Raw genomic sequence first — 14,491 nt, 5'->3', positions numbered from 1 at the left:
CATAAAAAATATGCTCAAATCATAACATGGCAAACTCGAGCCCAACAGGCAACCACAGCTGTCAGTGTGCTGACATGGCCATGACATGGCATGTCTGTAAAGGGGAGACTCGTGGGTACCCATAGAACCCATTTTCATTCAAATATCTTGAGGTCAGAGGTCAAGGTATCGCTGTGAAAATGGCCATGACCGTTTTTCCTCGCCAAAATTTAGCGTAAGTTTGGAGCATTGTTTAACTTCCTTTCCGACAAGTTAGTATGACATGGTTGGTACCAATGGATTCCTTAGGTTTTCTAGTTTCATAAGTTCTCTGTACTTTCACTTTACCTACTAGCTTTAAAACTGAGCCCGCTACAACCTAAAAATTGCGTTAAAGAAATTAGTGGCGTTGAAACGATTTTGCGTTAATGTGTTATCGTGTTAAGTTATTTGAACGTGAAGAAATGTATACTGTAGATACCAAATGGTTCGTCCAGTTTAACCATCAGTTTATTGTGAACCTGTCTGGTAAGGTTTAAAGACTGTTCTTAGCTGAAGGGAAATATTGCATGCCTTATTAAATGTGTATGTTGTGAAGCCATCATTTGATGCAGTATTTCTTTATTTGTAAGACTGTAAGTTTGATTAAACATACTTTAGTTAAAGTGAAGAAAACATCTACTAAAAAGTGATCCAAAAATTTAAATGATGACCGTAATAGAGATGTTGATATTGCAAGATTAAAGCAAAATTAAAAAGATGCTAAAAGTCATAGACTATTTAAAAAACTGCTCTCTCTGACTAATAACACAATTTTCTCATGGTTTTTGTGATCATTAATTCAAACTTGTATTTTCATCATCTAGAACTCTGAGCTGTGTAACTCAGTCTGATGTTTCTTCTAACATGAACACTGGTTAGATGACAGATGGGCATACAACAGAGACATTGGATACCGGAAATAATACTGAGCCAAACCATAACAAACTTGACCGTGCAGAGAAAAGCTTTACTGCAAAAGACAAAGTAATGGTGTACTGTATACAAGACTGTCATACTATGACAAATATACAGAACAGAGAAAATTGCTGAAGCAAGATGCAGTCAATTTCCTGTCGCACACAGCGTCTCAGATTGAGGTTCATTCAAAAGCAGCTAAAGAACCAAACTGTCAGCAAACTGCCACTAGATGTCAATGTAAGTCTAAAATAATCAGCCGTGAGAGTGAAATTGTTCCTCAGGGATTGTGTTAAGCCTGGTGCACACATACAACGTCAGGAGCGTGTGGCGGCTGCGTGATCCACGCGTCTGGTATTCACACCAGCTGCGTGTCGGCTGTGATGTCTCTCTGTAGAATATGTTACGGAGATGGAAATATGTAAAGACTTATTTTTAAATCAACACTTCCTGCTTTCATTTAAAAATAAAAGCCCTCAAGCGTTTTTTTCTATGGACAGAATTCCTTCATTTGTTAACACGAGGCTTTTATTCTGAAATATGTGCCAGACAGTGTTCTAGAACATGCAGTGACTTGGAGAGTTCTATGAATGAATATAGTACGGAGTTTTAATTGTGGATTATTACTATTATTTACAAATTACCACACGTTTCTGAACCTTTCTCTGTATAAAATAAATATAAATCACATTTATCATGAAGTTAAATGGCCATTAAAAGGCAAACTCTATGTAGAAAGAAAGGGCTGGCAGCAGCAGCCAACACGCAGCTAGTGTGAACACCCGACGCGTGTATCACGCAGCCACCACGCTACGCAGCCGCCACGCCACACAGCCACCACGCCACGCAGCCGCCAGACGCTCCCGACGTTGTATGTGTGCCCCAGGCTTTAAGGTTGTCCATGCTGCTTTTCATAAATGTTCTGTGGCTGCTTCTTCTTCTTTTTCATCTTCGTTGGTGTTTTGGCAAACAACTTTATAGTGCATTACCGCCACCTACTGGTATAAATGGAGTGTGGATTAGGATTCGCACTACTCACTATAAAGAAAGAAAGAATACTTTACTTACTTTACATTTCCAAATTAAATAAACCGTGGATTTGGAAGCTACCTGCAGGCCTTAGTCATGTGATGATTACGCCCTTGCTTCAGTAAGATTGTCACCTTTTAAAGCTCTGAATCTGTATAGGGCCGAGCAGCAGCTTCTTCTGTCCTGTGAAACTATGATGTTAACTTCAGTTTAGCTGCAAAGGTTGAGACCGAGAATGTGATGAATTTAGGGTCGACTCTTCAGATATCCTAAACCTAGCTTTAAATGTCAGAAGTGACAGCCTTAAGTCGGATAATATGTTACAGTATTCAGTAATTCTAAATAATGCAGCATTTGAATGTATAACATTTAATAGATCAGGGTAAAAAATGATGAGATAGGCCTACTACATCCAAATTATGACATAAGTCAATTTTGACTTAAGTCTCGATTTGATGTCATAATTTTTTACTTAATGTGTCATAATTTAGCAGCCAAGAAATATGACAAAAAACATAGGTTAGGCTATTAAAAAAAAAAAAAACAGCTCTGGCTAATAACACCATTTTCTCAGGGATTTTATGATCAATAATTGTGATCAATAATTATTTTACAATTTAATCAAATAAAAGAACTCTGAGCTGTGTAACTCAGTCTGATGTTACTTCTAACATGAACACTGGTAAGATGACGGATGAGCAGACAAAAGAGACTTTGGATACCGGTGTTACACCGAAATCTGTGACCACAAAAATCTGTGACCGCAGAGAGCCAGCAACACATGAGGTCACCATTTCTGATGGCTGTCATCAGAAATGATGACCCCACTGTACCTGTATAATAAATGAGGCAAATATGTGACAGAAAACACACAAAACTAAATTGTTAAAAAAACTAAATTTATTTTAATATTTTTTGTATTTAAAGATATAGTCACAAAACTGTAAAAGAAAGTAAAGATATGTACTGTGGGGTCACATTGTCTGACGACAGCCATCAAAAATGGTGACCTTATGTGTTGCTGCCTCGCTGCAGTCACAGATTTCGGTGTAACACTGGAAAAAATATTGAGCCTAACAAACATGACGGTGCAGAGAAAAAGCTTTACTGCAAAAAACAGAGAGCAATTGTGTACCGTATACAGTGCAAGACTGTCATAATATGAGAAATATGAAATATTCAGAACAGAAAATCGCTGAAACAAAATGCAGTCAATTTCCTGTGGCACACAGCGTCTCAGATTGAGGTTCATTCGAAAGAACCAAACTGTCAGGAAGCTGCCACTAGATGTCATTGTAACTTACAATATAAGTCTATAATAATCAGCCTTGAGAGTGCAATTGTTCCTCAGGAATTGTGTTATAAGGCAGTGCAACCCCTGCCTGATCATGAATCACCTGTTATTTAAAGTTGCCTGCAGATATAAGCAGAAATTACAGGCTAGGTGAAATCAATATTTAGTGTTTCTCACAGTAAAGGAAACTCAAAAAGCAAAACTGACTGAAATGGCATGATATGTGTACTTTGAATTACTCTTTGTAAGTAATTTCTGTGCGCTGGCGGACAGATACAGACACAAGAGTTTTTGATCTCACATGGAGTCTCTCCCGTCGTGAGCATGTTTCATCAACATTGCAGTGCAGAACAGCGTGTGCTCGTCAAAGGTTATGAGTTGCGGCTGTACAGCTATGTGGACTAAACACACGTGTTATGAGGCAGATACATTTTTGATTTACATTCTTTTTGTATTTTGCTTTTCTTTTCCACAACAGTAATCTAAATGACTGTAATGCATTTCAGGTTTGCTTTAGATTACAGCCTGTAAATTACTGGATAATTATTTATACACACAGTATCAGTAAAATACTTATTGGCTACGACAAATGTTAGGGAATAAGGGGGTGTTTGTGCATTTTGTGTTTAAGAATGACGTAGAAATAAAAGTATTTTTTTTTTAATTTTCAGTACCTATTAAGTAATTGCAGGGTACAGTTATGTTTTTATTGAGTAACAGGGTACAATGGGGTAACAGCGTTGGTATAGAAATAAAATAAAATAATGATTTATTTTAAAATTATGATGTATAGTATTTACAAAAAAGGACATACTATAAAATACCTTATAGTTTTATAGGTTATGGATTTTTTTAAATTATAATTAAATACTAATATATTATGGCTGTAAGAAACTGTTGCATTGTTCACACCTTTTTCACTGCAATTAGTGACAGTATATATTCAAGTTTATTATTAAATGCCCTTTTCATGACATAGCTGTTGTGAAAGAACCTGTTGTAATTACTCAATATATACCAGGTAAATAAAAATATCCTACAGTATACGTACAGAAGTATAACTTGTAGGCTGAAATCGTAAGCATTACTGCATTTTATAATAAACTGTATATTAACAACTATAGACATTGTTTTGTATCACATGTTGTGGCCTGTGCACAGTTTCTACGAAGCCTGTTTGTTTAGGAGGGCGTTGTGTTTGTGTGTGTTCTGCTGTGACGTAAGGAGTCTCACTGAGACCCTTGAGTTGTCACCCCCTCCCTAATTTTAGACAACTTGTGCTTCCAGTCTGGCAGTCAGCAGGGACAGCACATGACTTTAAGCCTGTGTTGTCTTACAAAGCATTGGTCATGCTTGTCCACCCCCAAGCCCAGCTGAACCAATGAGATTAAAGTACCGCATGTGAGAGGGGTTGAATTAAGGATCAAAACACAGAAGAAATAGTGCTTCTGACAGTTTGTCAAAAGTGGTGTACTGGATTTAAAAAAAACAAAACAGAGACTTGGTTGAAAAGGAATTGTGAAGACAGAAGAACTAGGTGTTGTGTTTCAGGTAAATCTTCTGTGTATGTTTGTACCTGACATGTCCTGTCAAGGTTAGAGTAGCTATAAGCTACTTTGGTTCATGACCTTCCCCCACCTAGATGTTTGACTATTACATAGCTAAGCTGTTTGCCTTTCTCTTTGTGAAGACACTGCAGAAAGTGTTAATGAATGCACTTTATTTTACATAGTAATTAAGAATACAAGTATTTTGTTAAGGATTTTAGAGCAACTAAGCACGAAGCTGTCCATGATCTCAAATTTCTATGTTGCATTGCAGACATAGCCAGATCTGTTGGAAGAATGTAGAGAGTTATTTACAGGTCATGTCACGAATGTATTTACTATGAGGTTTCATGTTACATTTATGAGGAGACACAGTACTAGGAAAAGGTGGAAGTGTAAGGTTACTGCGGAACATAATGTTTGTACACTATCAGCTCAACCTGAAAGCCCACACTCTCTGTTAAGAGTGACAATGTGCCTCTGCTCTGAAAAGAGGAAATATTGATATACCAAACTTACCTGATGCTTGGACACTTTTGTTTTTAAGTTTGTGCCATTTGTTTTGCAAGGTAATTCATTTGTTGAAATTGTATGCTTTGTATAAATGATTTGATTCAAAATAGTATAATTTGCATGTAGTGTTCTGTAGTGCAGTGGTTCCCAATGTTCCTTAAGGGACCCCTTTTTCTATCATTGAGTAAACTGACGACCCTTAACTAAGTTGTCATATTTTATGGATATTTCATATTCTATTAATGCATAACAGTAACAGTACAGAACAAGTGATAAACTGTGCAATCAACTCAAATAGTGAGCGCAATAACTGCAGGACGTTTGTGTAAAACGAGCGATTAATTTTGAGCAGATAATTTCCTGTAAATATTGCATCAGAGATTTTCCTGTTATTTTTAGGAACTTTGAAATACAATTCTCAGTATTATATATTTTTCTTTATTTTCAACAACCATATACTTATTGTTGGACAAATGCAGTGTTTTCTTCTCCCTGATGCTTGGCCGATAGCTCTTCAGTTGTCTAATTTATAAGTTTATATCTTAAATAATAATCCAAACTTTGAAAATAACAATTTAATTTAGTTGTTTTCACAGAAATGAATGAAATGCTGAGATATAGGCCAATTGTATATTTAAAAAAAAAAGTTGTCTGACGCCCCTAAAATCAAGAAGTCCTCGCAACCCCCCCATCAAGCTTTGGCGACCCCTAGTGGGGGTCAGGACCCCCAGGTTGGGAACCAGTGCTGTAGAGGATGAATTCTAATAACTTTGGTGTTCCCCTGACTTTTCCTCTAGCGCCACTAGCAGGTCAACATTTTCACTTATTCAGTGAAAGGCTTGTATCTTTTCATCTACCTGATAGATTGGCACAACATTTTGAACAGACATTTATGGTTTACAGATGATGTATCCTGCAGACTGGTGATTCCTTGACTTTTCCTCTAGTGCCACTAGCAGGATGACATTCTTTGTTGTTATTGAAATGTCTCTACAATTATTGGATAGATTGCCATGAAATGTAGTGCAGGCATCTTCATTTGGCAGCAGGTAAAATTTCAAATTGTCTAATATTTAGTTTACCTGCGATACCTCTCCTAATACCTGCAAAAATGACATTCCCATCAGCCTCAGCTGTACTATGTGCTACTTAGTGCTAATTAGAAAATGTTAGCATGCTTATATGCTGAACTAAGACGGCGAACATGCTCAACATTATACCTGTTTAATATGAACATGCTTCATTGTCATTCTGAGCTTGTTAGCATGCTGATGTTAACATTTAGCTCAAAGCATCACTGTGCCAAAATACAGTGTCACAGAGCTGCTAGTGTTCTAATGTGTTTGTCTTGTGTATTTTCCTAGATTCCTTTTGAAAATGCGGCTGAGGCCTAAATCAATTTAATCTCAAGAGTGACATTTGGACTTTGACTGATTGCCGCTCACCACATCTGGTCAAACATGGGTCGCTACCTCAACACCAACTTGTGTTCAAGTTCTGTGAACAAGACTTTGAGATCATACTGCAAAATTAGGTACCTAATGAGCCTTCTCAGAAAGTGCCCTCGTCTTTCCAAAGCACCTCTCAGCCTGGACCTCCACAGATATTCACTGCTGTCACCGCATCCTCATACGTCCAGATTCACAAGAAAAGCTACTTTTAAAAATTTAAACCACAGCGATACTGGCTCTACCTCTGACCACTTCCTCAGACATATCACCAAAGAACTACAACATCTCCAGGTGGTGCGTTTTTACTCGTCCTCCAATAGAAATACATTCAAACCTGAAGCTCCAATTGGGATCTTTGAGGAGGCTCAGAACAGTTTTCTTTTTAGTTCACTGGGAGGACGCCTTGGTCAGTCATTTAATAGATTGTCCAGACACATTAACATTTATTTTAAGAGAAAGGATGTTGCACCTCTGGCTGAAAACGCCAGCTTTGTTGTCACAACTCCAGAATATCTTGGCAGGTCACAGAGGCGTAGTCACAGTCAACGGGTGGCCAGAGAGCGAAATATATCCGAGGGCAAAGACACAAAGCAGACCTTGAAGTACAAAGACAAACCGGAGAGCTCAGGAATAAGTCCTTCAACACAGGACAACTCTGGACTGCAACTCTTTCACATCAGCTCTTTGGCGACAACATTCGGAGAGAGCTACAGTTACGTTGCTGGTCACATTAACTCAGTCTTCTCACGCGGTTTTGCAAAAGTTCAAATGCAGGAGGATTTGGAAACCATGTCGTCCACCAGAGGGAAAAGCAAGAAGCAGACGAAGAGAAAAATGCTTAACACTTATATCATAAAGTCTAAAGAAGCTGACGTGTCCCAAGTAAAATTGGGTGCCGATCAGGCAACAGTGGAACCTAACAATATCTCCAGCAGCTGGGAGGAGGGCTACCTCCACTTTGCAAGACACATCAATAAATACTTTGGTGCCAAGGTTACCGAAGAGGTTGACCAAGATCCGAATAAGAGAGAACAACTCCCTGTGGGAAAGAACAGCCACTTTTCAACACAGTCTAGCTCACAAACTCAAGGTCCCATGTCCCAACTGAAGCAAGACAAACCTATCACCCATGGAACTGGAGGTCTTTTCCACAGCAGCCCTAATACGACTGACTTTGGGGAGAACCATTTCCAAATGGTGGGTCACATCAATCAGTATTTCAAGGGTCAAAGTGATTTGGATGAGGACATAGATGAAAATCTCCTATCAGAGATAGACCCTGGATCTGCTACCTCTGATAAACCGAAGCCTGCATCCTTTATGGACTACCTTCGCTACCCCACAAGCGCCATCCCTGACTTGCTGGGTGCTTATCTAAACCTGGGCCCCTTGACCCAGACTGGTAAGCCAAAACCTGCCATGACTTCACCAGAGGCAATGCTGAAGAAAAAGGTGAGTTGAGGGTTACATGTTCAGTGCTAATAAGCTGATCAAGAATATGAGAAACTGAAAATAAAAAAAGAAAGTGATTGTTAGTCTAGAAAGCTACACAGTGTGTCCCTTATAGCATAAACTGATATGTCTCATCATGCCTAATCTCATTCTTTAAGGTTGTACAGTCTCGCTGTTCATAATGTAATTTTAATTTGAACTAATGCGCAGATCCCCTACAGGTTGCACATTTTTTTTTAAATGTTTACTCGTAATGTCTGGTTGTATGTTCTCAGCTTGTCTGGAGTCGGAGGGAGGCAGAGGAAATGACACAGCGGCTGATTGTTACTCTGTCACAGGCTTCGTCCCCAGAAGCTCTGACTGCCTGCGTGGAGGCACTCAATGAACACCTCATCCATTACCCATCATGCAAAGCTATCATGTGGCAGGTCTGTTGGACGTGAAACAATCACACTTACAAGCGTTTAAAGGACCAGTGTGTAACAATTAGGGGTATTTATTGGCAGAAATGGAATATAATATTAATAAGTGTGTTTTCTTTAGTGTATAATCACCTGATAATAAGAATCGTTTTCGTTACCTTAGAAGGAGACGTTTATATCTACATAGGGAGCAGTTCCTCTCCACGGAGTCTGCCATGTTGCACGGCCATGTTTCTACTGTGGCCCAGAACGGACAAACCAAACTCTTCCTGCTTGGGCCGGAGTCCATAACGTTACTTGCTCCCATCGCCGCCTCTTTATCTCTCTTGCTTTACCACTCACTTCCCACGTACACACACACTACGCAGTAGCTCTGCTCCAAAGGGCTCTAGAGAGGGCCATTTGCGTTTTCGCGTCACGGGAGAGGCTTCAGTTGGTTGCAATCTCCTCACTTTACCGCTAGATACTGCCAGATCCTACACACTGGACCTTTAACAAACCTGATGTGACCTCAGTAAATTCTTAAAGATGTTTCCGTTTCCAGGAGAAAACTGCAGTCACGTTGTTGAGAAAGCGACGAACCTGCAGAGATAACCAGGTGCTTCAGAGCGCCTTAAGAGAGAGCTTGGCTCTGATCGGCTACGTGGATCCAGTCAAAGGTCGTGGCATTAGAGTGCTCTCAATTGATGGTGGTGGCACAAGGTAACTGTAAGAAGATTGATCATTAATGAATGATGGCACTTCAACAATGCAGAGTGCATGAACTGCACTAGAGCGGCAACTCATGATTATTACTTATTATAATTACTTACTAATACTATACTATTACTTATTATTACTATCAATTAATCTCTAATTTATTTTCTCGACAATCGATTCGTTTTTTGGTATATAAAACGTCAGCAAATAGTAAAAAATGTCTATTAAGTCTTCAAATTATCTGACCAACAGTGCAAAATACAGAGATATTTAGTTTACTATCATATAGGAGAAAGAAAAGTAGCAATACCTCACATTTAAAAAGCTGGAAAGAGGGAATATTTGACATTTTTGCTTGAAAAATGACTCAAACGATCAATCGATTGTCAGAATAGTGTCCGGTTGATTTTCTGTCTATTGACTAATTGTTTCAACTCAACTCAGAACCCTGTTCACACGGTCTCTGTTCTGTGCTTTGCATACAAATACTTATTCAACTCATCATAATATGTTTATTCTTCATTTAATATTCATTATGTTCGATGTTTTGTCTTTGCCTTTTCCAGAGGTGTGGTGCCTTTGCAGGTATTAAAGCTACTGGAAGCTGAGACAGGCAGGAAAATCCACCAGCTGTTTGACTACATCTGTGGAGTGAGCACAGGTGACAAACAACAGAACTGAGAGTTACTAAACATATACTGTACATATGCATTTCTGAAAACATCTCGATGCTTCTCAGTCTGAATCTGTCAGTCTCTACATGTGTTTATTAAAGGTGCCGTTCTAGCCTTCATGCTGGGTCTGGCCCATTTTTCTCTGGAGGAGTGTGCTGACATGTATCGACGTTTTGGCTCAGAAGTGTTTCAGCAGAACCCGCTGGTTGGCACCGTGAAGATGGGCTGGAATCACTCTTACTACAGCACTGAGACCTGGGAGACAATACTACGGTATTCACAGTATAGAGTCCAACACTATACAAGTACTCCAGTGAATGTAGTTAATTCTCAACATGTGAAAGGGGACCTATTATGTAGGAGCTCAAACAGAGTGTTTCATATAGAGGGTGAAAAGAGTTGCTTTAGCACAGCTGGTATTAGAAAATTAAAGCATTTATTTTTTATGTTTCTAGTAGAAATCCAATATACAAATATGCACCTGGAAATAAGCATAATAGGTCCTCTTTAATAAAACAGAAATACAATTTAATTTCTGTTTTCATCCTATTTAGAGAAAAGATGGGAAATAGAGTACTTATCAAAACAGCCGGAGATGAGTTAAGTCCCAAGGTAAGAACACTGCAATCACTGTGATAGTTGATTTTATGAAATTTTACAAAATCACCATGAGGCTCAGGGCACTGATAAAATAATGTTGGACTGATGCTGTGGAATACAGAATACATATAGCAGCGTCTTTGTGTTTCAAGCTTTAAAATAGTAGTTTGCATTGTAGTTTTGAAGCATTTCACAGAGGGTATTTTTGGTATCTGCTCAGGTTTCAGCAGTCAGTGCAGTGGTAAACTGGGGCACCAGCCCAAAGGCCTTCGTCTTCCGCAACTACAACCACAAACCAGGCTCTCTCAGCCGCTACGCAGGAGGCTCAGTCTGCCAGATGTGGCAGGCCGTGCGAGCATCATCAGCTGCCCCAGGATACTTCGAGGAGTTCCCCTTACAAAGTGACATTCACCAGGTAGGAAACTCAAAATGATGCTACTAAAGACAGGGAAGAAAATGATTCATAAGGGCCTGTGCGAAAAATAATTTAAGTGGGGAGCAGGGCTGAACCTTATGTGTCACTTCATAAAAAACACAAGGCCCTCCCTAGCATCAGTACATTTTTCTTTGGCCCTTCCCATTAACTAAGAGAGAAAAAAATATAATTGTTAAGAAAATAGGCTCTCAGGCCCTGTTTGCCCATAATAGCTTAAGAGAAAGGTGGTGTAACCCAATTATAAGTTAATGGTACAATGATTTCCAAACAGCCACCCATTATTGAAATTATGAGAGGATTGTCATCATGGCCAAACACACCTTTATGACCTTCATGAGCTCAAAAACCATGTTTTTGATGTAACGTAAAAGAAAACAGGTAAGATCAGGGATGAGAATAAGTTTAAAGACCCTTGCCTGCTCTCCCTAAAAAATATATTTCTGCCCCCTCCCCACACCCTTATAATTTGTATACAGTATCACAATAGTGCAGTTATTAATGAAGCTGTTGAGTTACATTTTCTATATTTAAGCTTTAAAGGGACTCAATGTAAGAATCAGAAATTGCTTGTAAACAGTGACACCTGTGGCCGTTAAGTCAACGACAGTCAGCGCCCTGTTGCTCGCGCTTGTGCTCGCACACCTGACTGAACGTGATTGACAGGCATCATGTTGATTAACGCTAGCAACATTAAACAGCTAAAACCACAAAATCACTATATATTTCACATGCTTGCCAGTAATGTTAGCTTACCAAACGAAGGTCCCTCCATGAATCGAAGGCCCGGCCGATGTTGATCCTAGTGTTAACTATTCCTGCTTCAGCCTCCTGACCGTGGTCAGAAGGCACAGGGGAGACAAAGTCGATAAATTGCTCTGGAATTAACCCCCGTCACTCCGCAGCAGGGAAACAACACACGGGAAACCTCTTTTGGTCTTGAGGAGCTGTAGCATTTATTTCTGCACAAACTACAACTTCCGCTGTATATTCACTCGATATTGTCAAGGCTAAACTAACTCTCTTCTGCTCCGCTGCTCGCTCGTTTCCTCACACACTCGCCGCTGCTCTCTCTCTCTTGCTTCACCACTCACTTCCCACATGAACACACTTTTCGCACTGGCTCTGCTATTCTCCCACAACACTAGTTTTTCCCCCCCGACGTCGGTCACATTCCTGGGCTTCACTAGATGTAACTTTGCGTTTTTTGTGTTTCTTGTGTAGTCTGAGTTGTGGCGGAAGCTGGTCATTTGTTTGCGTTAGCGGACTCCATTTCTAACCAATCGTTGGCTATCGATAGCTATCCCTGTAGCTGCGCTGAAGAGAGAAGGCAAACGCGAGCGCACATGACGTCACGTCCGCTGGGACACTGGCCGAAGTCCTTCACATAAAAAAGCAGTCTACAGGCTAATAGAGGAAACACAGAAAGTCGTGAAAAGTCAAATACTAGGTTAGGTTACAACCTATTCACACATTTGTAATAAAAAATGATTTATATGAGTAAAAAGTTACATACAGTCCCTTTAAGTTAAGTACATAGAATCAGGATGTTGAAAGGGCTCCGTGTTTTGGCTCACACAGATGGCTTTGAGTGGGTTAGAATTGAACAAAATAATTATCCTCTACACTTTTTGTTTCTGTGTGTCTTGTAGGATGGAGGAATTATCCTGAACAATCCCTGTGCCTTGGCTGTCCATGAGAGCCGTCTATTGTGGCCCAACCAGCACTTCCAGTGTGTGCTGTCCCTTGGCACCGGTCGCTATGACAATGCCAAGAAGGGACCTGCCACTTCTACCAGCCTGAGGGCCAAAATCAGCAACCTGATCTGCAGTGCTACTGACACTGAAGGGGTCCACACCCTTTTGGACGATCTGCTGGCTCCAGACGTCTACTTCCGATTCAACCCCATGCTGAGTGCTGTGGTGTCCCTGGATGAGAGCCGGCCACGGGCCATGGCCCAGCTGCAGAGAGACACCCAGAACTACCTGGAGAGAAACCGGCCTAAACTGGCCCGGCTCTGTTTGGTGCTCGGGGCGGAGCGCTCAGCTGCTTGCAGAACTAAGGACTGGATGAGTGAGCGGGCCTGGGAGATGAAGCAGAGATGGGTGTGAGTAGGTAGGCTACAGTGGGTATGTCTACATGAAGACCCCATAGGCTACCCCATGCACAGACGCACACCTATACAGGCTGTGGACAAAACAACAGAAACATCTTAAAATAGGCCTACAACAACCACCCTGATGTACTGATGCACCTTGGTTTGTTGGAAATGTGTCCTCTTTAGCTACGCTAGCGCCGTGGCTCTATGGATGGCAATGTCAGTCAGTCAGTTTGTCCACCACTTTGGTCCAGACTGATTTATCTCAACAACTATTGGATAGATTGTCATTCAATTTTATACAAACATTCATGGTCTCTAGAAGATGAAACCCATTGACTTTGGTGATCGCCTGGTGATTTCATTTAGCGCAACCGTGAGGGGATTTGGAGTGAAATATCTCGTCAACTGTTGAATGGATTGCCCTAAAAGACCTCAGAATGAATTGCATTCACTTTAGTGATCCCTTCAGGTCAAAATGTGTATTTGAGTTAGCATTTTAGCACTTCCGGTTCCCTCATCTGGAAGTAAATGGTTTTTTTTAATGGCTTTTTAGTTAGATGCCTGAAATAAGGTCTGTGGTTAACACAAATTTAAGAGATTGTAACGTTTTGTTCTGCAACTTCGTTAAATTTGTCAGTAAATATCCCACTCGTGAATTTTGAAGCCTTTATGTGTTTTAAAAAAGGCGGTTGCTAACAAGTGGCTAATCATGCAACCGTGGAGTAGTTAGTTTATAGCCTAACGTTAGCTTTTTACTTCTGACGATTGCATTTACACTTCAAAAATCCTAGTGGTGTTGCTAATTTGTGAAGATTATCTTGCTAAACAAAACTTGTAACTATCATAAACATGTGTTTGCCAAACCCAATGGAAAAATCCCAATGGCTTTTTGTAGAGGGAACCCATGGTGATGATAACTTCATGGTTGGCCTAAAAAAATACGTCATCCCTGGAGCACTGATACTACCTTCAAAACTAATGACATTCCCATCAGCCTCTTTGTTGTTGTATTTTAAGTTTAGTACTCATTAACAAATGTTATTTTGCTAACACGCTAAACTAAGATGGTGAATATTATGCCTGCTAAACATAAGCATGTTAGCGGGGATGGCGTGTGTCTACACATTTCATATGTGTAAATGAGACCAGAGCCATGTTTTTATGCCTCAAGCCTATTTTGTTCTGTTTTACGCGCTACAGCGATTGTGTGTTGGGCTCTGAGCGCTGCCTAAACTGTTCTACAGTCAATACTGTTCCTGAAAACATCCTGTGTAGACAGTGAAGCTGCTGGTCTGCTAATGTATTACTTTCACTACGCAGGCTGTGTAGACACGTCAGGC

At 40.1% G+C, this 14,491-nt stretch overlaps 1 protein-coding gene across 1 annotated transcript; it reads left to right on the top strand.

Moving 5' to 3' along the window:
* Positions 1-3,704: 3,704 nt before the first annotated feature.
* On the top strand, positions 3,705-13,892 carry LOC119490212 (calcium-independent phospholipase A2-gamma-like). Its single transcript, XM_037773447.1, has 9 exons — positions 3,705-4,810; positions 6,684-8,222; positions 8,498-8,650; positions 9,189-9,346; positions 9,910-10,004; positions 10,119-10,290; positions 10,572-10,629; positions 10,838-11,032; positions 12,703-13,892. Exons 2-9 carry the CDS (start codon positions 6,780-6,782, stop codon positions 13,159-13,161), a joined length of 2,733 nt encoding a protein of 910 aa, XP_037629375.1. The 5' UTR covers positions 3,705-4,810; positions 6,684-6,779; the 3' UTR covers positions 13,162-13,892.
* Positions 13,893-14,491: the final 599 nt, after the last annotated feature.

Source organism: Sebastes umbrosus, chromosome 6 (assembly GCF_015220745.1).
Source record: "Sebastes umbrosus isolate fSebUmb1 chromosome 6, fSebUmb1.pri, whole genome shotgun sequence".
NCBI lineage: Eukaryota > Metazoa > Chordata > Actinopteri > Perciformes > Sebastidae > Sebastes > Sebastes umbrosus.
This window is presented reverse-complemented; position numbering and strand designations above follow the sequence as displayed.